This window comes from Balaenoptera physalus, assembly GCF_965194825.1.
Source record: "Balaenoptera physalus genome assembly, chromosome: 3".
NCBI classification, from domain to species: Eukaryota; Metazoa; Chordata; class Mammalia; order Artiodactyla; family Balaenopteridae; genus Balaenoptera; species Balaenoptera physalus.
Genome location: NC_138890.1, coordinates 168295085 through 168318739, shown reverse-complemented (window position 1 = coordinate 168318739; position 23655 = coordinate 168295085). Strand labels below are relative to the sequence as shown.

At 43.7% G+C, this 23655-nt stretch overlaps 1 protein-coding gene across 1 annotated transcript in view; it reads right to left on the bottom strand.

Moving 5' to 3' along the window:
* The window catches only part of CTNND2 (catenin delta 2), a 943287-nt gene that overhangs the window by 140508 nt on the left and 779124 nt on the right, over positions 1 to 23655 (bottom strand). The window contains exons 13-14 of the mRNA XM_082458356.1: positions 11503 to 11620; positions 5600 to 5785 (exon numbers count right to left, since the gene is read on the bottom strand). Coding sequence (XP_082314482.1) covers positions 5600 to 5785; positions 11503 to 11620 — 304 coding nt within the window. The remainder of the gene's footprint in view (positions 1 to 5599; positions 5786 to 11502; positions 11621 to 23655) is intronic.

Genomic DNA, 23655 nt, shown 5'->3' with positions numbered 1-23655 from the left:
TCCCACTTCTGGGCCAACAGCATCCATGGGGCACAGTGGGCTATGTGTGAGTCTTTTGAGGCGGCCCCCAATACAAAGTCCTGAAACTCCAAGGAAACTTTTCAGGGGATGGGATTTCATGGCATCTAATCCCATTTATGTATGTCACACACTGACATCTTCAGAACTAAGCATCTTTTAGTCTGGTGTGATCAAAGTACTGCTTCTCCAGGGGTACTCTGAGATACATGCATCTACACTTGTTGACATGAACTGCAAGTTCTCAGATGATTATCATGATCTAGAATGTTCATTAGGTTTGCTGGTGATCGCAGAGTCAGAAGGTAATAAAATGCAGCACTGCCATGAGAAGCTGAGGAACAGCCTGAACCACAAATGGAAAGAGAAGGGCTATGCAGTGCTCCTGGCTCACAGCAGCCCTGGGAAGCCAAGTGTCCCAAGAAGACAATGGATGAGGCTGGGACCACCAACTGGCAATAACCTCACAGCAAGAGCTAGAGGCCCTAGTGGACCACAGCTGGACCGCCATTCAGCACAGCTGGTGCTGGGCCTTGGGCTAGATGTCAAAGATGGAAAGAAGACCCACACAGTCTTGCCCCTCAGAAAATTCTCCCTCTAGGAGATCAACTGCTGTATGTGACTGATAATGTGATGAGCACTGGAGGAGAAGTTTAAATAAGACCATGCAGGGCTTCCCTGGTGGCGCAGTGGTTGAGAGTCTGCCTGCCAATGCAGGGGACACGAGTTCGAGCCCTGGTCTGGGAGGATCCCACACGCCACGGAGCAACTGGGCCCGTGAGCCACAACTACTAAGTCTGCGCGTCTGGAGCCTGTGCTCTGCAACAAGAGAGGCCGCGATAGTGAGAGGCTCGCGCACTGCGATGAAGAGTGGCCCCCGCTCGCCGCAACTAGAGAAAGCCCTTGCACAGAAACGAAGACCCAACAAAGCCAAAAATAAATAAATAAATAAATTTATAAATAAGACCATGCAGATGCAGATTAGAGAAGGATTCACTTTTTACTTGGGAGAACTCTTGAAAGGGTGGAGGTGATGTATTTACTTGGTTTTGAAGGATAATTCTCCAAGGAGTGGAAGAAGGGAAGGGGAACGCTGGACAGAGAAGCAGCGTGAGCAGAAGTGAGGAGCTGGCCTGCGAGCTGCTGGGATGGGCGGGGAAAGTGTGCAGGGTAAAGGCCTTGAGCTTCTGAGAAGACATGTCTATAGTCATGGAAGAAATTAAGGGGCCTTAAAGGTTTTACACGGAAGCCCAATACTATTGCTTTTGTGGATAAGATATCATGCTGGTATCTTAAGTGAAACTTCCCACAATCTATGCATTTGGCATCAACAACCTAGAAAAGAGATGAGAAAGAGTAATAATACTTCTCTTAAATTGATCCCAGCTCACTAAACAAAGATTATCAGGAGAGAGAGAAAGTTGATCATATAAAAATGCTGGATCAGAATCATCTTTGAATTCTGATAGGTTTACATCCTCACCCATGTGGATATATAAATATCCCTGTGAACTAAAAAATTCAGAGGTGATTCAAGCAGAAGAGAGATTTTTGAACTCTAGGGGATCTTGCTTGTTTTACTTCTGTTTTTCTCTGCGCGTTTCTCTGTACACAGTCAAGTTCACATGGAGTAGGTCTTGAAGGCCCAGGTCTGCTCGGGCCATCAGCCAGCGGCACCCTGTTACCTCTAACCCATTTTTGAGCACCACTGACCCCGGACACCATCGCAGGAACCTTGGCCACATCCCAAATCGAAAAACAAACAAAAATGCTAATTTCTACAAAGGGTGGGAAAGCAGATAAATCAATTTTGTCTACTGCTATTTCCCTGGACCTCAGTCTTCGGATTTCCACCACTGCCCTGCTCTGCCAGGCTGCTGGCACAAAGCTCTGCCAGTGGCGGTGAGGACCATGCCGGGTGAGATATGCCTCTTGGCACATGACATGTAGACTGCTTTGGCGGAGGGTCTAATTGAAAAGCGCTACTAGAGAAACCAGTCATTTCTTATAATTCAGTGATAGGCACTGAGCACAAAGTCAGAAATTAATGAATTTGCAACGTCCTTTTGGACCAGAATACAATGCATAGAAGTGTCCAATACAGCTGCACACAGGGGCTTACATCTGATGGTTCTGTATCATATATTTCCTTGAATTATCCCTATCAAGGATCTAAAAGAAAAAAGTTTCCAAGATTTTTATTATAACTAAATCTGACCTGCAAAGTATAGTATTTTCCAAAGGTACAGAATACCAATGCCCAAGGTGAAAGTCAACATAAATTTCTGGAATTCAGCAAGTGACAGAGTCAATCACTAAACCAATATTATGATTTTCATCACTTTTGTTTCCTGGTAAAATCTCTGGCTCCTCTGTCCTGGGAAGGATATGCCGTGGATTAGATAACTTTTCATTTTATCTTATTCCTTTCTCTGAGGCAACTCAAATTTAAGAGAAAAAAACATATACATTTGCATAAACAAACACTGACTTGGTCAGTTAGTTCCTTTTTGAATATTATTTTTAAAAAATATTTGAAAAGATTACAATTATAATGCCCATTGTAGAAAATTTACAGATACATATAAGAAGAATCAGTCACTATCTTCCATCATCTTTGATGTACTGCACTTTTTCTAAAAAAACATATTTTTTTGTACATGCATATATTTTGTATTTGCATATGACACATATTTTACTAAACTGGTCAGGTTGTATCTGCATTGTATCTATATCTATATACCTCTTTCGTCATTTCACTTTGTATTATACACTTTCTATAATCACTACCTATTCTTTAAAAAGACTGACTTTATGAGCAGTAGAGATTCCAGGGGATGTATTACATCTGACCATTTTTATAGCTGCAAACCTAGAACTCCATCTGTTTACATCCTCATTAAGCTTGATACTGAATTTCCTGGCACTTCAAAATATTTTTGTATTATGTAGGAGAACAGTTTGAAAACATTTTTTAAAACTATCATTTGGTTGAAGTAACTTTGAAGCTTCTTTATAAACAACAAAGTTCCATTGTATGTTAACTTACGGTGGTTTCAGCAAAACTTTCTTAAAGAAATTCTTTTTTTCTCCCTTAAAAGAATATTGTAAGAAGAAAAATGGAACAGACTGTACACATTTTCATTTAGGTTTCAGGCAAAAATCATAAGATTCTACTCATCATTTTAGCTGACTGAACTTAGAAGAGAGCTCACTGACGTCATAAATTATGGTTTGAAGTACAGCGTTCTGAGGTGGAATATCGCTCACCAGGAGGTTTCATGGAAGCAGCTAACACCTTGGAAGAAGGGCTTTCTATCTTGGGGTGATGTCCATGAATGTTCTCTTCTGACCCCTGGCTTCTCTGGACCAAATCAACTCCTAATCTCACCTGTCATTTCAAAGACCTCAAGCCACGTGAGCACACCTTGGCAGAGTTGGGGAAAGGGTTCAGTGTCGGGGCAGAATCTTACTTAAAGGAGACACCAGGGCCAGGCACAGAAGCCATCAGAAGGGTGTGCTTCAAAATCTAAGCCATAGACTAAAGAGAAAACCATGAAATCAGAGTGAATTTAACCTCAGTTTAAAGTTTTTCTTTCTTTCTTTTCTTTCTTCCTCCCTTCCTCCCTCCCTCCCTCTCTCTTTCTTTCTTTCATTCTGCCTGCCAAGGCTAATGTCATATGAATGGACTTCCACAAATCTGATTTCCAAAGTTGCCTGGGCCCATCCCAGAGGTTCTGAATCGTTAGGTTGTAGGTGAGATTCAGGTGATTTTGATCACAGGGCAGACTGTAAAGCACTATATTCTTGCCCATAGGCTTTTCTTCCTTTCAACTTTACTGAGCTTGCTTTCCAGGGTAAAGCAGTGTAGGCACTGGGCCCCACGGTACACGATACCACAAAAGGAAACCATGAGAAGAGCCCATGTACCTTTGTTAGGCCATCTTTAACTTATTTGATATTGAAAAATATTCAGAACCCATAATAGTTCGGCGCCCTTAAGTACCAGGTAGGATAGCTGAAGTGTGTGACATCACTTAGTATAATACTTGGCACACAGCAGGTGCTGGCTAACCACTGCATCCCCCCGGTAGGAGGGTTCTAAGAGGCAGAATTAAGAACCACGGCCCAATCCTCCCAGAAGGCTCCTCCAATTCAGGGGGAGATGGAAGACACAGAGTACTGATCCAGGACAGGAGAAAAAGCAGGGCTGGGGATTTATTTCTCAGAGTGGAAGGTCACCGTCAAAGAGGCAACGAGCCTGTATCTCCTAAATTATAGGCATGTTTAAGCTGGAACACGCAGATCCAGAAGCTGTAGAAAGACCTGGAGCCTCAGAGGCTACAAACAGCTTGAGAACTGTAACGTACAAAAATTCTAACACTGACACATTCAGGTTAAATGTAGGAATTATGTTTAAGGACACATTCCCATTAATCCTTACCGTGAAGAAAATAGTTCCTTTAACCCTCGCTCGGAGTTAAACTATTCCAAAAATAGTTTAGAAAATAGTGTGCTGTGATCTAAACAGATACTTTTGCAAATTTATTTTGAATTAAAACCCTGGCAAGAGAGCATGTTGGGGATTCTGTCCCACTTTCTCAGCCATCCACTCCTGAGGACAGTCAGATCTTGGGTTTATAGGACCCTCAGCAGCTGGAGATACGACCATAGCGTCCAGGGCAAGGCTGGAGGTATAACCACAGTGTCAGGGGAAGGCTGGGAACATGACCACAGTGTCCGGAGGAGACGGGAAGATCTCAGTGGCAGGGGTTTCTGGCAGCCGCAGGACGGGCACTTTTTCTCATTACTCCCTTACCTGGGGGCCTGGTGGGGGAGGGGTTCTATCTCCCAGAGGCTCCCGAGGGGCAGGGCTGGAGGCTGCTGTGTTTTTGCCAAGGCTGAGAATCCCAGCCTGTGGGCCTTCACTTCACTGCAGGGCAACCGACAGCTGCTGGAGGAAAGGCCGTTCCATTTTGAAGAGGCCTCTCCAGCCGGACAGCTATCTGGAGTAATCGGAATTGTCCCCCAAGGCCAAGCTTCTAATGTCATTCTGTTGGGAGGGCTGTGAATTACTCTGTTTTCCAACAGTAAGTGCGAGATTGCATATCCAAAAGTTCCCAAATGACCTATACAATACATGTTGGATTTCTGTGCCTCTCTCCTCAGCTTCCCTTCTTAGACCACACCTATCCTGTGCAACTGTACCACCTGCAAGGCACCCGCCTGGCCCCCGCAAGGACCGCAGTAAATGTGTGCATCGCCACAGAAGAATCAGCGCCTGCATCTGACTCGACTGTGTGAGCTGGAACCTTAGAGCTTGCCCTGGACTCAAGCAGCTCTTTCCCTTCTTGAAATTTCCTATCTTGGCGTGGCTGCAGAACCTGAGACTGCAGAACCTAAGTCATGTAATGCTCCACTGTCTCAGCTGTGAAATCCCCACGGAAAGCCTGTGCAGACGCGTTAGTGATGTGACCGCGTGTTAGAAACGCAGAGCCCTGCACCTGCAGACACAGACGAAACATGCATGTTGTGATTAGGGCAGGGGCTGATTGCATGCAGCTGCGAGTCCCCACATCACCTGATCTTGAGATTTCTTTTTCTTCTTCTTCTTGCCCCAGCACCCGGAGCTCTCTGCATCTTTGCCATTGGCCTCACCGCAGAGCAACCCGTCCAGCTCATCTGTGCCCAGGTGCTGTCCCTGAGACGTTTCTGCTGCCAGCCGGTACGAAAGGTTCCTTAAAATGCACACACAGTTTTCAACGGTCTGGAGAATCCAAAAAAAAAAAGGAGGAGGAGTGAATAAAAACTAACCAGCACTCCTCTACCCAGAAAAGCAATCCGTCTTCACACACACATTTTTCTTTTGATGCATGTAGCTGCTGCCCCTAAAGGCTCCCTTGACAGCCACAGTGGAAAGAATTTAGAGAAGCTTGGAAAAGTCTTAAGACCATTTCTCCCCCCAAAGATATTACTTATCAACAAGAGGTCCTTTTATAAGCAGCTGTCATTGATTGAAATTCACTTGTGAGTGAGGAAGAACCCACAACCACGAGAGGTCCCAGATGGCGTCCACTTACGGACAACGGCCGCGTGAGGACTAGGGCTCAGAACCACCAAGAGCACAGATAACTGGATTTCTGTCAGCTCTGGGAGGGCGACACTAACATTTACTATCTACCAGGGCACTTTCTGGGAGTGAAACAGGGCAAGAGGTGCAAACCAGGGTCGTCCCAGGCAAGCCGGGTTCTGTGGTCACCTGGGGGCATCAATGTTTCCATGCTGATTCTCTTCGAGACGGCTGGTGCTCCTATTTTCCTGGCAGGGGTGTTAAACAGTGGTTAAGGACACACATAGAGCTGGATACCTGTAGAACCCTAGGTCTCTGACCACTGGTTCTGTGACTCGGACAGTGCACCCAATATCTCCGTGACCATATCCTCCTCTGTAAGACGGCCATAATACTGGCCACGTTTTAGGCTGCTGTGTGGAATAGGGGAATTAGAGTATTTACATGTAATAGGCAGAATAAAGCTCTCTGCCCCAAAGATGTCGACATCTTAGTCTCTGAAAGCTGTGAATACGTTAGGTTATGTGGTGGAGGGAATTAAGGTTGCTAATCAGTTGGGGAGATTACCCTGGATTATCCGGGGGGTGGGGCATGGAATCCTGAGGGTCCTATAAGCAAAAGAGGGAGGCAGAAGAGTTAGAGTGAAACCGCATGAGAAAAACGTGACCTGCTATTGCTGGCTTTAGAGATGCAGGACAGGGCCATGAGACAAGGAGTGTGGGCGGCCTCGAGAAGCTGTAAAGACAAGGAAACAGATGTCCCTCGAGCCTCCAGAAGGAATGCAGCCCTGTCGACACGATTTTAGCCCAGAAAGACCCATTTTGGACTCCTGATCTCTAATATGGTAAGATAATAAGTTTGTGTTTTTAAGCTGCCATGTTTGTGGCTATTTGTTATAGCAGCAACAGGAAACTAACCCGGTACGTAGGTACTGAGAAGAGTTCCTGGCACACAGCAAGTGCTATACAAGGATTTATATCATTAACAATGGTGGAGATGGTACTGCTGGGAGGTCCAGAGCTTGTGACCTAGACCTAATGGGTCCATGATGGAGTCCTGGCTCTGCCATTTAATGATTTGTATGACCTTGGCCAAAGTGTGAAATCTCTCTGTGCTTCTATTTCCTCCCAAAGTCCCCACTGTCAAATTGGAGATTAGGTCTCAACATACGAATTTTGGGGGAACCAAACATTCAGACCAGTGCATCAACCTCTTGACCTTTGTCCTGGATTTGAGGAACCGAGGGAAGAGGAAAAAAAATACCACATTTTTACAAAGGACAAAATAATGATGGAAAAAAAATTGAATTGAGATAAGTTTTATTTTATTTTTTAAGTTTAAGTTTAAATTTTTTTGTTGATTTACAATGTCATGTCAGTTTCAGGCGTACAAAATGTGAAAAAGAAGAGGTAAGTTGTCTTTTTAGAAGCATGCCAACTTGGCTATCATTTTTCAGGCACCAACTGTGTGAAAGCCACCATTCAAGGCAGGGAAGATCGTTCCATTTTACAGATGAGGTCTGAAGCTTTCAGTAACTTATACCAGATTGCACCAATTTTCTAGTCCTAGGTTGGGACTGGAAGGGCGGTGAGGGCTGCCAGGGTCCAGATGCTGCACTGTTCCCACCTTTGACTGGAATCTGGCAAAAGGCACTGTATATGTTTGACATGACTACTGGGGGCAGGAAAACCAAGCAGGAAAACCAGTTTTCAGGGTATATTTCTGGACCTTTGCCATTCCAAACCTTTCTTGTCAGCTTCTCAAGTTTTCATGGGCTGCTAATCCCACAAGCTTTGAGTCAAACTTGATTTTCTATTTCAAGCATCCTCTCAGCATCGAAAAAGGAACCGGCATGAAAGCAGGTAAACACAGGACAATGCATGAAAGGGAGAATAGTCTCTCCCTGAAAAGAAAACGTTATGGCAAAAGTCAGAACGATTTTTAAATCAGCTCAAACTGATTTTTCTTACATCAAAGACTTGGGAGAACAAACTTCTTTCTCATCCTGCTGTTCATCTTCCCTGGGGGCACATCCACGCCTCTGTTTAACAAATGACTACTGCGGAGTAAATCCGCCGTTTTGAGAAATGTTTTATAATCTACCTGTGGCTGAGGGATGATTTTGAGAGAAGCTGGATGGCGGGGAGAGAAAGGAGAGAGAGAATGGGGAGGGGGGAAGGGAGACGGAGGAAGTGGTAGAGAGGGAAGGATGGGGGTGGCCCCAGGGGTTGAACTTATCTCTCCTTAAGCTTGGTTTGGGAGGGTTACCAAGTCAAGAGCTTTTCTCTGCAGGGGCAGGAAAAAAAGAAAATAAAAGAAGACAGCCACCGCCCTCCTTGGGGACACCAGCAGAAGGTGGGTGGCAGCTGGTGGTTTTGGTTTCCATATCCATTGCTGTCAACAGAGATTTCAGTAGTTCCTCTTGGTCACCAGGGTCATTTTGACTCCTTATTTTCTATTAGAAAGGGCTAATTTGGAAGGTGTCTGTAGAACGCTCCACCATATGTTACCCTTTCAACAAACTGTTCCAGTTACAGGAGCTGAGCTGAGAGCGTGCGTGGAATCCAGGCTCTTTCACTCATTAACTTCGCTGGCCTCAAAGACAGCGTGCACACATTTTTCCCTCCTCTAACTTGTCACTGAGAAAGCTCAGAAGTGGCCCAGCAGAGGGCTGAGTGGAAAGTGATGGCACAATAATAATACGTTAACACTCAATGGCACATTCTGGCCAGCAAAGCACTGCTGAGTAGTTTATCACATTTGATCCTTTCAACAGCTATAAGGACCCTCCTTGTCTCCAAGCTGAGGTCACCTGGGTCCTGTCCTTGGTCATCAGGAGGAAGAGATGGCACATTTTCCAGCACGCTCCTGGGGCCAAGCTTAGTGTTCTTGCGGCTTAATCAGGAATATCTGAGTCTTCTGTTTCTTCTTCTTTTAATTTTTATTTTCTATTGGAGTATAGTTGATTAACAATGTTGTCTCCGTTTCAGGTGTACAGCAAAGCGATTCAGTTATACATATACATGTATCTATTCTTTCTCCAATTCTTTTCCCATTTACTTTATTACAGAATATTGAGCAGAGTTCCTTGTGCTGTACAGTAGGTCCTTGCTGATTATCTATTTTAAATATAGTGGAGTGTACATCAATCCCAAACTCCCAATTTATCCCCTCTCCCTCCCACCTTTCCCCTTTGGTGACCATAAGTTTGTTTTCTAAGTCTGTGAGTCTGTTTCTGTTTTGTAAATAAGTTCATTTGTGTCATATTTTTTAGAGTCTGCATATAAGCGGTATCAGATATTTGTCTTTGCCTAACTTCACTTAGTATGATCATCTCTAGGTCCATCCATGTTGCTGCAAATGCCATTATTTCAAGGAATATCTGAGTTTTCTGACTCCAGCCCTAAATGGTCCTCAGTTTTTCAGTTCCCTCTTTGGGAGGAAATGTGGACGTTAACAGGGAGAATCTCCAAGGTCTCCCGAGAGTTTGAGGAGTCTGGTCCTCTGACACACCAGAAGAAACATGTGCGTGCCTCAGAGCACTCTGATTTTGGAGAATGCTCCTGAAGGCTGCCTTACCCACCCAGTGATGGGCACTGGGCCAAGACCAGAGGCTGTTGACTCTTATTTTATTCTCAACTGCAAGGCCCAGACAGTATTAAAGCTTGCTTGGTATCCATAAGGCTTAGCATCCCCTGCCTTAGTCTTTACCACTTTGAATATTAAGATCATTAGCATTGAAGCTTCTGTGAATTATGAATTACCTTCAGTAGCTCTTTTCAAAATTCCTCTATTGTGTTAATGGGTATCTGTAAATACTCAAGACATCTTGACTGGTTGCTTCTTTAGGGAATTAATTTTCCTGTCAATGATATTAAAAGGTCTAAAATGGCTGTTAAGGGCATTTACAAGAGAGGTTGATTAAATCTTTTCTATCATATTTCACTTTTGAAATTGATGTCGTACACGGTAAATGAATGGATACAAATGTAACTGAGTGGCAGTGATAAGATGACAGTGTCATAACTGGAGTCAGCTGGTACTCAAAGGGTCAGAGTCCCAGAAAATATCACGGGTCCTAAACTTTAGGGAGTAGGGCTCAGGCATCAGTAATTTTCTAGCTTTTCTAGTAATTTAGTTTTCTAGTTTTTTAGTAATTTTCTAAATTTTTCAGTCACTCTAATGTGTAGTCAAGGTTGAGAAGTGCCATGCCAAATCATCCCCATGCCAATGAGTAACTAAATGGACAAAAATCACTCTTATTTGTTCTTTATCTGACCTGACAACTAAGTTACATTATATTGTATTCCCGACTAGTGTCCATTTTAAAGCTGTATCTACTAAGGCCGTTCTCAATCCAAGATGCACATCGAATCACCTGATGAACTTTCAGAGGAATAGAAATCGGAGACGAGAGTTGGACACTCAGATTCACTCAGGGGGCTGTGATGGGGTCTAGGCACATGTGTTTATTAAATGTTCCAAAGGCAATTCCGATGAAGAGCTGGTATTGAAAACCATGGCATTGAGGCTCTGGTACAGAACCAGGGCCAATTTTTGGCTCCCCGCGGTATATCTAGCAATATCTGGAGATATTTTTGTTTGTCACAACTGGGCTGCGGGAAGGATGGTACTGGCATCTAGTGGGTGGAGACCAGGGATGTTACTCAACCTCCTACAGTGCACAGGGCAGCCCACAGCAAAGAACTGGACCCAAATGTCAACACAGTGGCTCTGGAGAAGGTCTTATTAAGGTATCACATTCATCACATGTTATTACTTGAAAGCATCAGTAAAGTCTGTGTTGATACCAGGATATTATGAAATTACAAATTTCTTATTGAAAACGAACCAAAACTAATCAAAAGACAAGTGAAGACAAAACAAAATAGCTCAAACACTGGTGAAGCCCCCCCAATTCTATTTTGGTTTGTGAACTAAAGCACTGAATGGACATCGATGATCAATGTCTTGACAGGCTCGTTTATGCAGCATTTTGACAGCATTTATTTACACTTCATCAGGCATTCCTTACATGGCATTGGACAAAATTAAGTTGTTCAAAAGCTATCTTGTAAGAATATAGGATTATTCGACTCTCAGGTAGTTTTAATATTTCTTTTTCTTTTGCCAATGGATTTTAGAAAATAAAGCTAGAAGATCGTGGGCAACCTGGTATATGAGAGTCTATACACTCATCTGGAACACCTGTAGTTACAATAACTTAATCTAAATTTTTATTCACTACTAATCAAGAATTAAGTGTCTAGTTCTAGGCTAGGATTAAAAGTCGATATAGATCTCAGAGCGAAAGTATTAAACATCGCATTAACTCTCCATCCTTGCTAGCCACTGTTTGGTCCCCTGGGCAACCTTCTTCTCTAAGATGCTTCACCTATGCAAATTCAACAAACCTTGCTATCGATCTCGCTGCTCCCCAGCGCAGACTGAATCACGTAGAGCAGGGCATCCGTGAGCCCATCACATTCCCGCATCCTCCTGCGGGCCTCCTCTCCGGCTGAACTAACATTCCTGCAAAGCAAAAGGATGTGTCAGCGCCCTTCACGGTGGTCACCTCCTCTCACAGTTTTAACCAAAACACTTTCCTTGCCTTTTCAGGTTTACCAAGAATATAATTTAATCAGGGGGGATGGCCTCCATAAAAGCATCCTAGAATTAGGTGAGTCACAGATATCTGCAAAGAAACTCTCTAAATGGAGAATGCAGAATTCCAAACACGTGATCCGTGAGAGTCCTGTGACCGCTAAGAAGGGAGACTTTGGCCAAGTCTTCAAGGTCTGCTTCATTTACAGTCGACCAGGGAATCAGAAGCTCTTTGATTCAAAGGATTCTTCTTCTTTGAGAAGTTTGAAATACTTTTCAAACACAAAGCTTTCAACTTACTGAAGTATTTTAGAGATCTAATTTCACCTGCCTCAAAAAGATACCTACCTTGGCCCTGCCAGAGGTAAACTTCTAGAAATTTATTCTAAGAACACAGAGATTTCTGTGAAAATTTAGTCATCAGGATGCCTATGGCACCTTTTATGGGTAGGAGTTGCCCAAACTCCTTCCTACAATGGCACGGGCTGAGCTAAAGCCAACAGAAGGGGTCCCTTGTAATGAAATGCACAGCTGGGAGACAGAGAGAGCTTCCAGAAGGTACAAAAGACAAGAGAAAATCTAGTCAAAGGTGAATCTTTTGGGTGCTTTTAGTTATTCCACCACCTGAGAGGGTGTTCTGGTCTTCCTCTCCAACCATGATTAAGGATTCAGTTCCAGCAGAGAACTTTTGCAGGAACTGAATGAGAGACAGTACAGGCTATTAGAGGGATGCTGGAGGAGATGAGTTAATGGAAGGTACAAAGGGGCTGAAAAAATTTAGAAACTGTGAGGAAGGGTGATGGAAAGAGAGAATGATCTAGGTAGGGCAATGGTTCTCAAGCTATGGCTATTATCAGAATCACCTGGAGGGCGTGTTCATGGAGATAGCTGGGCCTCACTTTGAGATCACTGGTGGAGTCCGGTAATTTGCATACTTGGTAATGCTCACACTGAAGACCTAAACTAAAGTAGCTCTAACTCTGCTTCTAGGGGGAGGGTTTGGTTGGGGAGGGTAGTGTTCTTCAGTGCCTGCTGGGGCCAGCCATGGGGCAGATTCCAAGAACCTGTGGCCTTACAGCACACAGGAGTAGCTGAACTGAATAAATCTTCAAACCCATGCTGTAATTGACACGTGTCCTCATTTCATTTTTCCAACATCTTTCCCTGTTATACTTCATTCTGTTTTACAGATAAGAGAACTGAGGCTCAGAGAGGTTGTCCAAGGCTACACAGGTAGTAAGTGGAGAAGCTAGAACAAACCCAGGTCTGTGAAGGACGGGAAAGTAAAGGCTTCAGGCTTGGTGTACAATATGGACTATGCCTTTTAGGAATTAAATCAAAATAAAATAGGCTCAATGCTAAAATGCTACTGAACATAAATGTTTTCTTTAATATCTAAAAAGTTCTGCAGACATGTTTAAAGACGATCTATCAGTGTTTTAGTGTAACACTGGGAAAGGTTATTCAATTCACATTAGTATTTTTGGCATTTGCTGATCTTAAAATATAAACAAAACTCCTCAGTTCCTTAGATAACATAACTGAGCAAATACTGGCAGCATTTTTATGGAAAGTGTTATAGATTCTGCCTTGGGGTGGCCAGCCCTCGTTCTGACAGCATCTCTGGGAGGGAGGAGAGAAATCTTTCTGCAAAAGAAAAAGTGGTGAGAGGCACACTGGTATTATTATTAGAAGGATGGTCTTTGTAAAAGAGCATTTTTAGACCATTCCTCCTTGAAATGATTTTCACCAGGTCGAGCTCTGACACTGTTAGTGTACTAGGTTTGTCAAAAATTCCAATCATGATAGCATTCAAAAAAAAAAAAAATCCAATCAGACCTCTTTGGTCTGAAGAACACTGGGGGCAACGTATGATTGTCACTCTTAAATCCTGCCTCTTCGTGCTTTGATGAGGTCATGTTTCCAAAGACAGAAGAATGGAATTTGGACTTGAAAGAACTGTAGGGGTAGCTCATGTGCACCTTAGTTTCGAATATCCTCTAGCCTTTCCCCTTATCCACGAATGCTCAGCCTTTCCTTTGAGTGGCTTCACGATGGGGGCAGGCTGCCTCCTGATTCACAAATAAATATCCTCATGATCAGCCCTAGTTTCACTGGTAGTCAATGAATGGGCAGGGGCAACCGATGGGAAAGGTCAGGAATTAACAACTTTGTCAACATTACATGTTTTCAATATTAATTTGAGCATTTTCTTATTCTGGTTTGTTCTAGTCTAGTCTCCTCCACAATTAAACAAATTTATTAACTGCCTACTATATTAAAATATGTAAGATATTACATATTAAAATGTGTAAGATACTGAGAAATGAGAAGGACTAATATTATAAGTTAAGGTCCCAGCAGGGAAGAGGAAGTAATTAGGACGCACACATAAACACCACCCCTCGCAATGATACAGAGGGGAGAGTGCAGTTACCACGGTGTCTGCAGGTAGGATGAGGCTCCCCATATATTTTTAAGTGAACTGAGGTGTGAACACATCTCTTTTTCAATGAGTAACAGTGTCCTTCAAGCCTTTGGGGTTGGGTTTCCGCTTTTTAGCAACTATTCCCGAGCAAGTGAAACATATCACAAGATTACCTTTGGTTTTTCACTCTGGAGGAGAGGAGGTTTCCTTTCCTTCCTTCCCCCCTGTCCCAACACAAAATTTACTATACTTGTGCATTTCACTGTTTAAAAATAAAAATCCCAATAGCCTTATGTGTTGGTCACTGAACAGTTAGTTGTAATTATGGTCCCAGGTAGGTCTCTGATAAAGAGCCAATGTCCAACCTACAAAGTTCCTCCCTCCTGTTGTACTTAAATCATCTTCTGCTCGTCTTGAGGGAGGTGATTTCCATGTCTGGCTAGAAACTGGTGCAGCAAAATTCTATGCATAAACGTAACACTGAAACAAAGACTTGTAATTATTTCATAAAAAGCACAATGATGCTATAATATCTACTCCTTAGAAATAATCTCTGTAATCTTGATTGAACTGTCAGTTGCTATGTCATTTGGAAATTTCTGCTTAAAGTAGATTCTATAACCTTTTTATCTAATAGATGAAAAATAAACACAATTTATTTTTATATCTTACAATTAAAAGACATAAAATCTCTTACAGTCTCTCTTATTCAAAGGTAGCTAGCTAAACTGCTCTATTTTCCCTATCTTCAGTGCTGTTTCACATCTCATTCCTCAGAGACTTCATCACTCACTACGCTCATTTAAAAAACAAAAATCAATATCCAGTGCTCGTAGGATCCAAAGTGGAATTTACATGAAAGACTTTGGTTTGCATGATGCCACTTCAGATGGTCAGGATACGGGGGATCCAATCACATAGAAAACCAAGGGATGAGATTTTGAGTAATCAATCTACTTGAAATTAATCTCTCCCTTCTCCGTACTCCCTTTGCTCTTTGAATCTCCATTATTGATCACCATTGATTTTGAATTGGAACTATATAGGCTGTGACCTTATTGCTGCCTTGGGGCCTTCAGGAGGGTATTTGTATACCCAGCATGCAGCTGAGTGCCCGACACGTCCAAGGTGCTCACTGCCAGTTGGCTATTACATGCGCATTCAGCTCTTCCATGGGATAGGAATTCACATGACTGATTGACCTCTGTGCTCCACGCTTATTGGGGAAGTATCAGATGTCTGTTACACCATCAGTGCAGCCTTTTTACCCTGTGGTTTGTGCTCTGCCACTACAACCCCCATTCTGGATTATTCAGGGCTGTCTCAATTTGCAAAGAAAGATAAAGCAGTTGCAAAGTGTATAATTTGGGGGAGGAAACTTGTTCAGTTTGAAGTTTCTTATGCTTGTTAATAATATTGATCATCCACACCGTGTGTGGAGGGAAGTGCACAGTTTCGCCACCTGAAGCCAATCAGGCTTTCCCAGTGTCACACCCACCTCACCCTCGGGCTTGTAGGAAGAGTTTTCTGGTTTGAGATTAGTTTGTCTTGCTGTGCTCTCTGTTACCTCCTCTCCTCTCCACCCCACCTGATCCTTGGGCCTTTATAATCTGGCCTCCATAGGGGGTCATCTCATACCTGGCCCACCCCCAGCCCCTGGAGTCCTGGGTTCCAGCCCTGCTAAAACTCCGAACCATCCTTCCCTACAGCCGTACACAACTCTGTGCTGCTGCTCATTGGGCAACTTTGTCTCATTTCCCAATTTATAATCAGCAGAGCCCAGATGCTGGGTCTCTGCAGGATCTGGGCTGGGTTCCTGAGACTATATACAGGTGTCAAGAGTGGGACGGGGCTGCCGGAGGGCTTTAGAGAGCGGAGCAGAGATCGTTTCAAGAAACACAGGTAGTCTGGAGGCAAAGCTGAAATATGATGTCAACCCATCAGGACAGGCAGGGGGAGAGGCAGAATCCACCGCAGATGACAGCACAGAGCAGAGCTGCTGTTCAAGCTGGTCCCTCCATGATGTGGAGGAGGGACGGGAGGCAGCCTCTTTCTGGTGGTCTGTTCCTCGGTCCCCAGTGCATAGCACTGAATAGGAACTCAGTGAGTGACTGCTGAATGAAATGATGCACGATTGTTTTCAGGTCTGTCCCCTTCTAGACCAGAAGTACTCTGCCAGGGTGATTTTGCCACCGGGAAACATTTACTGATGTCTGGGCACCAAAGGACATTTTGGTTGTCACAAATGCGGAGGGAGGGAGTGTTACTAAGAACCTCCGATCAAAATCAGCAGTGCCGTGGTTGTGAGCAGGACACTACTCCCAAATCTGGGTTCCAGGAATCAAGGGTACTTGTCTCCTTGGGGAACCAGCAGGATGCCTCGTTCTCTCCTACAAAACGCCTTGGGAGAACTTGTCTCTGGGTTCCAAAATCACCGACCAGAAGCCCCCAATCTTTTCCTCTCTGGGAAAGCTGAGTGTGCAGGGCCTGGGAGGAAGGGCTCCTCTGTCCGGCCAGCTGGGTCAACACAGCAAGAGCCACCCAGCCAGATTCTCTCACTCCAGATGCGACAGTTACGGGGTCCTGGGTGTCGCGCGAGCCCTGCCACGTCTGTCCTTCCCCTCTCTCTTCACTCAGAGGAGCTGGGCCACAGAAGCCACTAGGGCTCATCCTTTTGATCTGTAGCTTCTCTGTAGAAAGGGAGCAGCTTGTTTCCTTCTTATCACTCAGTAACCTCAATGAAGATGGATGCTCTTGTGTAGCTGGTATGGGGCTAGCTAGGGGTGAAGGCACATAAATGCCTTCTCTCGGTCTCCTCATCCGGAACGACCCTACAGGGATGGTGTGACCTCACTGCATCACAGGGACACAGAGCCAGGTGCTCAGGGCCTGGGCGGAGTCCTAGAGATAAATGTCTACTGCTTCAGCTGCTTCTCGCTCAGAGCCTCCCACCCAGGGGTGAGCGGGACCCCATGTGGACCACTGGGGCACCACGGGGGATGTGCTGTACCGCAAGCACTCAGGGAGGGTGGGGAGGAATGCAAGGTTTCACAGCCGCGCTGACAACCTCATTTTCTTAACTTTGATCACTGATTTGTAAACAATCTCAAACTAATGTAAACGCATTAAAACAACGGGGGGAAATGTATCAGTAAAAGTAAACATCCACACTTTCCTTCTCCTCTGTCCAAGCACATCACTGTGACCATTTGGTGTTTATCATTCAAGACTGTTTTCTACTCATACAAATAAAATGCGTAGGAATGTTTTTGCTTTTTGCCACAGCGATTCCTCAGGCACTGTGCTTGTGTCCTTCAAAAGCGGATCATTGCCTATTTTTTAAAATTATTATCCTATTAATAGACATCCAAGTTATTTTAAACTCTTTAGTGTAGTAAGTAATGTTAAGCTGAAATTTGGAGGAGTTGTGAGTTGTGCCAGATGGACCCTGCGGAACCATTTTAGGAAGAAAGGGTAGCAGAGATAAATCAGTTCAAACCAACAAAACGACCCACCCTGATTGGCACCTACTGTGCTCCACACCCAGTGCCAAGTCTTGGGATAAAGAGGAAAACGCCTGGCCCTTGACCTTAGGAGCTCACCGTCCAGGAAAGTAAGCAGACATACATTTGATGTGCCTGAATCTGATATCATCAGCATGAAACCAGCAGTATGAAGAATTTGGGAACCAATCCCCCTTGGAAGCGATGTCCAGGCACTTCCAGTGAAATCTAGATGTTCCTAGAAAGCGAACACAGGATGACATGGATGGAAGTTTTACGACTCACCTTTATTTAAGGTGTAATTAAAATCTTTGCTTAAGTTATAATTCTGTAAACTTGGATATCAACTGTTTTCTTTAACATTTGTAGCATCAAGTCATGGGTTGGGACTTAAGAAGTAAGAACACAGAGTACACTACATGCGTTCTTAGTAAGAAAGCATTTCGTGCAAATTTAGTGGAAAGTACCTTCAAATTTGAAGGGTACACATGGGCTTAGGGGTACTTTTAGGTGAACAGCCTGTGTAAATATCAACCAAGCACAGCCATGCAGAGGTGGGGTCTCTGGGCCACTCTCGGCATGAACGGAGGATAGGACCTGGCAGGGAGAGGTGGCATTCCGTGGCAAATATCAATTCTGGCACATAGCTGATACATTTTTACTAAGCCTCGCATCCTAAGCCAGCCCCTTGTATCTACTAAAACCATGGTGGGCTCATGGTTCCCCAGCGTAACCTTGTTGATGCTCTTACCAAACCACATAACCTGTGCTAAGTCCTCCTTGACATCTAGCTGCTGGCAGCCCAGGTGGGTTGCTCTGAGTGCCAGGCAGTGCATCATCAGACCTTCTCCTCCTGCCTGGTGTAGCTCAGCAGGAACATGCAGGTGAACATTTATGACATTTGGGCTCCCCCCACCTGCCTGGTGAATTCAAGTCATTCCAGAAGCATTTCCAGTGTTGCCTTTTTCTGATCCTACCCAGAGAGCAGAGCCAAGGATGACAGAGGATAAGTCCCTGGCTTTGAAACCTTGCAATTGGGATTTGCTGGGCTGGGTTTCCAAGTTGCTTTGGACCAGCACTCCATTTTATTTTCCATGTCTCCCTTTCTGGAACTGGAATGTCTATAACTATTATCCTGTGCCTGTCCCAGCGCTGTATGTTGGGGGCAGATAACCTGTTTCTTTAGAATCACAGGTTCACAGGTGAAGAGAAATTGTTCCCCAGCAGCTGTACTTCATGGGTTACTCATCTACATTGGATTTAGATGATTCTGGCTATGGACTTTTGAGCTGAAGAGATTTAGGACTTTTGAGTTGACGCTGTAATTGGGATGAGACCTTGGGATGAGATGAAAATACGTGGGGTGGTTGTGGATCTTTGGGGACCAGAGGGTGGACTGTGGTGGACAAATAATGGCCCCCCAAGATGTCTATGTCCTAATCCCTGGAAACTGAATGGATTACCTTATATGGAAAAAGGGACTTTGCAGATGGAATTAAGATTATGGACTTTAAAATAGGGAGACTGTCCTGGATGATCCCTGTGGGCCCAATTTAATCACATGAGCCTTAAAAGCAGAGAACATTCACTGGCTGGAATCAGAGAGATGCAGCAGAAGGGACGTCAGAGAGATCCCAGCATGAAGTTTCAACTTCCCGTTGCTGGTTCTGACGTATGGGAGCCACATGCAAAGATGAGAGAGAGGCGGCTGGCTTCCAGCTGACAGCCGGAAAGGAAACAGAGACATCAGTCCTACAGCCACAAGGAACTGAGTTCTGGCCACAACCTGAAGGAGCTTGGAAGCAGATTCTCCCAAGAGCCATTAGAAAGGAACACAACCCTGCCCATACCTTGATTTTAAGTTGGTGAGACTGGAGTCAGACTTCCAATCCACAGAAACTGTAGGATAATAAATTTGTGTTGTTCTAAGTCACTAAGTTCATAGTAATTTGTTACAGCAGCAATAGGAAACAAATACACAGCATTTAGCTTTTACTCAAGGGTAAGTGGAGTTCTTCTCAACACCATCCCTAAATGTTTCACACCCCATCCTTTCCCTGGAAAACTGCTTATCTGCAATGGGCTCATGCAAGTTTTAAGAAGATATTTCCAGATGATCACATAATTGTATTGATTTGATCAAGACCCAAATACCCCATATATAAGACAATAAAAATTCTTCCTAATGGGATGAGGTGCTGCCCTCGACTGTGCAAGGCCAGGAGATATTCTATGTAACTCAGAGCATACTAAGGCCCTCTGCACAGGAAATATTGATGTGATATGATGATGCACCATCAAGTATGCTGCTTTATTTTCCCCCATCTCTGATCTGATTAACCACAAGAGCGCCACCAGGTCAGTGGGTATCAGCTTGCTCTCCTGCTTAGCTGAAATCCTTCACTTCTGCCAGTCATCCTTCTGGCAGAAGAGTTGCCTGAAAACCTCAGTCTTCACGGCTTCCAGGGAACAGAAAGTGCAGCAGCTGGTACTCTACACTGCGTGGGAAACGAGTGCGTGGATTGTAAGGGAGAGAAATGAGGCAGCTTCCAAGCTCTGATTGAGTGAAGTCTGTAGTGTGGCTTCCTTGCTTTAAGTGAATTCCCAGAACATCATCTGAAATGCTAACCCTAACTACCAAATGGTAGGAACAGCATTAGGAATAGCCCCACTGCCACAAATTTTACTGGGTACAAATAATGGGAGGTTGAATTCACTTGAAAAGCTCTTGATTTCTCTCTCTGCATATGTGTTTTTAAAGCTGGTACTTCATTATAGTCAAGTCAGAACAATTTCCAGAGAAATCAATTTCCCTCTTTCTATTTCTTTCCTTTTCTTTTCTTTTCTTTTTGCTTTTCTTTTCTCTTCCTTCCTTCCTTCCTTCCTTCCTCCCTCCCTCCTTCCTTCCTTCCTCCCTCCCTCCCTTCCTTCCTTCCTTGGCACAGTCTTGCTGCTTAGATTCCTGCTATGCACCTTACTGTCTTCTCCCAAGGAAGGCAATTTCTTTATAAATCAGGACAGTGATAGCACAGTAATTGCTTTGCTGAGCTGCAGAGACAGAATGCTTCAGTGGCCTAAAGAACAACTACATACCGGGCCAGCAGTAAACCCCGCTGCCATGCTGTCCTTAGAGCGAAGGCCCCTTGACACTGCCACCTCCATTCATGAATGTAAACCAGCAGAGAGAGACGGAGGAGCCCCTCTGACGTTGACGGTTCAATGCTGTCCCTTTTGAGGACCACCTAGATGCGTGCCTTCTGAAGTCAGCCACGCATCCCACACACTGCTCCGGAGATGCCCAGAGCAGAATCAGAAACACCCGCGTTAACAGACACCCTATCGCTGTCAAGTACTACCTAGGGTTTCAGCTCCACGATTCCAATTAAAATTGATGGACGCCACAGAGTTAAGTGCTCTATGAAATGTCTGCTCAAAGTTTCCTGTTGGGCTAAATTACAAGGAAATTGTAGGGAAAAAAGGGTGAATGCTGTGTGGCTAAAACCGTTACCTGTGAACCTAATTGTGCCCGTGGTTTTTTTTTTGTGCTCTGTGATCACTCATAATTGTTTTCTAGCCTGTAGTTCCTGGACCACACTGTGAGCTTGGAGCAGTGCCATGTGGCCTGATCGATGCCCACCTGCCCTGTTTTCCACTAACTCCTGAAATATTTCACTCAGGTACATTTGTGGTGGGCTCTTCTTTCTGGAGCACAGACTCAGAATCAGGATGCAACTCACACTGGAAGCCCCCAGATCCCACCTCCGTCCTGGCACCTCGGCAGCCCGTCAAGTCTACGTACCACCATCACCACTGCAATGAGCATTTCCATAGAACGAAACCATTTGCCAGCCCTGGCCTGATTACAAATGCAACAACAGCAAAAAGAAAATGCCATGGGTCAAAACGCAAATGAAGTTCAAACGTGAATTAAAAACAGTGTTTTCTTCTTTTTTCTGCTAAACCAGTGATCAACCAGATCGAGTTATCACAAAACCTGAGTTTTAAAACACATATAATAAATAAATATGCTAGGAAACTGTGAAATAGAAATGCAGTATTCACTTCACCAAGCAGACAGCTTCCAGGAAAATGTGCATCGTGGCTAAATAAATAATGAGTAACGCTGAGGCCATCCAATTCCGTGTATGTTGAGTCCTCCGTCTTCTAAGAAGTAGGAGAACAAAGCTGACTGATAAGGGATTATAGGTAATTGGTTACTTGCCTTTTAAATGTCAGATTGTGGGTTTGAACACTTTCAAGATTTGGCATTATGTTCTGGATTATTAATCGCTATTATGAAAACCACCTTTCTAATTTTCATTCCAATCCATCACCTAATTCTCCATATGCAGTCAGGTAGTCTTTCAATTTATTTACTTACTGGAAATTTTAACAAATCATACTTCAAACACTTATTAAAGCTGGGAATCCATGTGATTTTTTTAAAGCTCACTCATCTAGATGATACATTTTCCTTGAGCTGCATTTCTTGTTTTCATAATTGCTTTGATCACTCATATAACATACTGAGTCCCAGTAACAACAATCAAAACACTCAAAGTATCATCAGAGGCAAAGAAGTGCATTTACTCTTGTGTCTTCCCTCTTCCTTCTGCTTCTACCCTGCTATGCTCCATGCAATTCCCCAGCCCCTCCCAAATATGGCTTTGTTCTGGGTGTTTACTGTACGACTGCTGCCATCAGCATTTGTCTAAGCTGAGGGCTCATTGTCCTTGCCCAGCATGGGAGGGTTAAGGGGTTAGAAGAGGGAGACACCGGAAACAGAAGGCAAAAGCCCCTGTTACTCCGTCGCTCCAGGCCAGATGCCTGCTGGTAACAACATCCCTCTCTGCTTCAAACGTTTTTGTTGGTTTGTTTTCTTACATTTCTTTTTTGAAAAACGACTCCTTAAATTTGTGGCCAAAATGCTAATAAAAATAGTCCCTGGATCAAAACAGTTTAAGCCTCATGTCCAATTGAGAAGGAAGTGATTAAAAATAAAAAAAAAAAACTTTTCCTTTAATCTCTTAAAATGTACCCATCTCTCCTAATTGCTATTTCATGAATTTAGACGTTTGGATGACTCATGCAGCAGCCTTTTATTTGGGCCAAAGAACATGATAAATGATGAAAAATCTAGACTTCAGTTAATTTGACCAGAGATTATTGTATAGTTCTAGCTAAGTGAAACGAACAAAGAAAGCCAATCTTTGGCCAAAAATGAATTAAAGCTGCAGAAGGTATCTCTGGACCACTCTCTTTTCTTCTTGGTTTGGAATGGAAATATCTAGTGTAGGAGTTGGGGGTGACAGGGAGGAGGAGAAACTCTAAGAATACATATATAATTTGTGCGAGAAAAACATATAGAAAACTCAGTAAAACTAAGATCACTTGTCTTTTAGTTTTTTTCTGAAAGGGAGAACAGTATACATTTAATCTGAAATACTGAAACATCTTTAATTTCTGGAAGAAATTTCTGAGAGACTTATTAAAAGAAAGCAGGAGCTAGCTTCTTAAAGAGGCGTGCCAATGTGGTCTTTCGAGTTTACGCACTGGTCTTAATCGCAATTTAGGAATACTGTTGGAAAAATCAGTATCAGAACAATTCAAAGAAACTCACATTTTAAAATCAAGTTTAATTGTCTGCCTCCATTATTGCTATGACTGGACTTTTTCTTCTTGGTTGTGGGAAGGGCAAATTCTAAAGATGTCTCTTCAATATCACGTGACATCATGCATATGTGGCATCTCATTTTAAAAAATGACACAAATGAACTTATTTACAAAACAAACAGACTTACAGATATCAAAAACAAACTTACGGTTAGCAAAGGGGAAACGTGGGGGGGAGGGATAAACCAGGAGTTTGGGATGAACGTAGACACACTACTATATGTAAGATGGATAACCAACAAGGACCTACTATAGAGCAAGGGAACTCTACTCAATATTCTGTGATAGCCTATATGAGAAATGAATGTGAAAAAGAATGAATACATGTATATGCAGAACTGAATCACTTTGCTGTACAC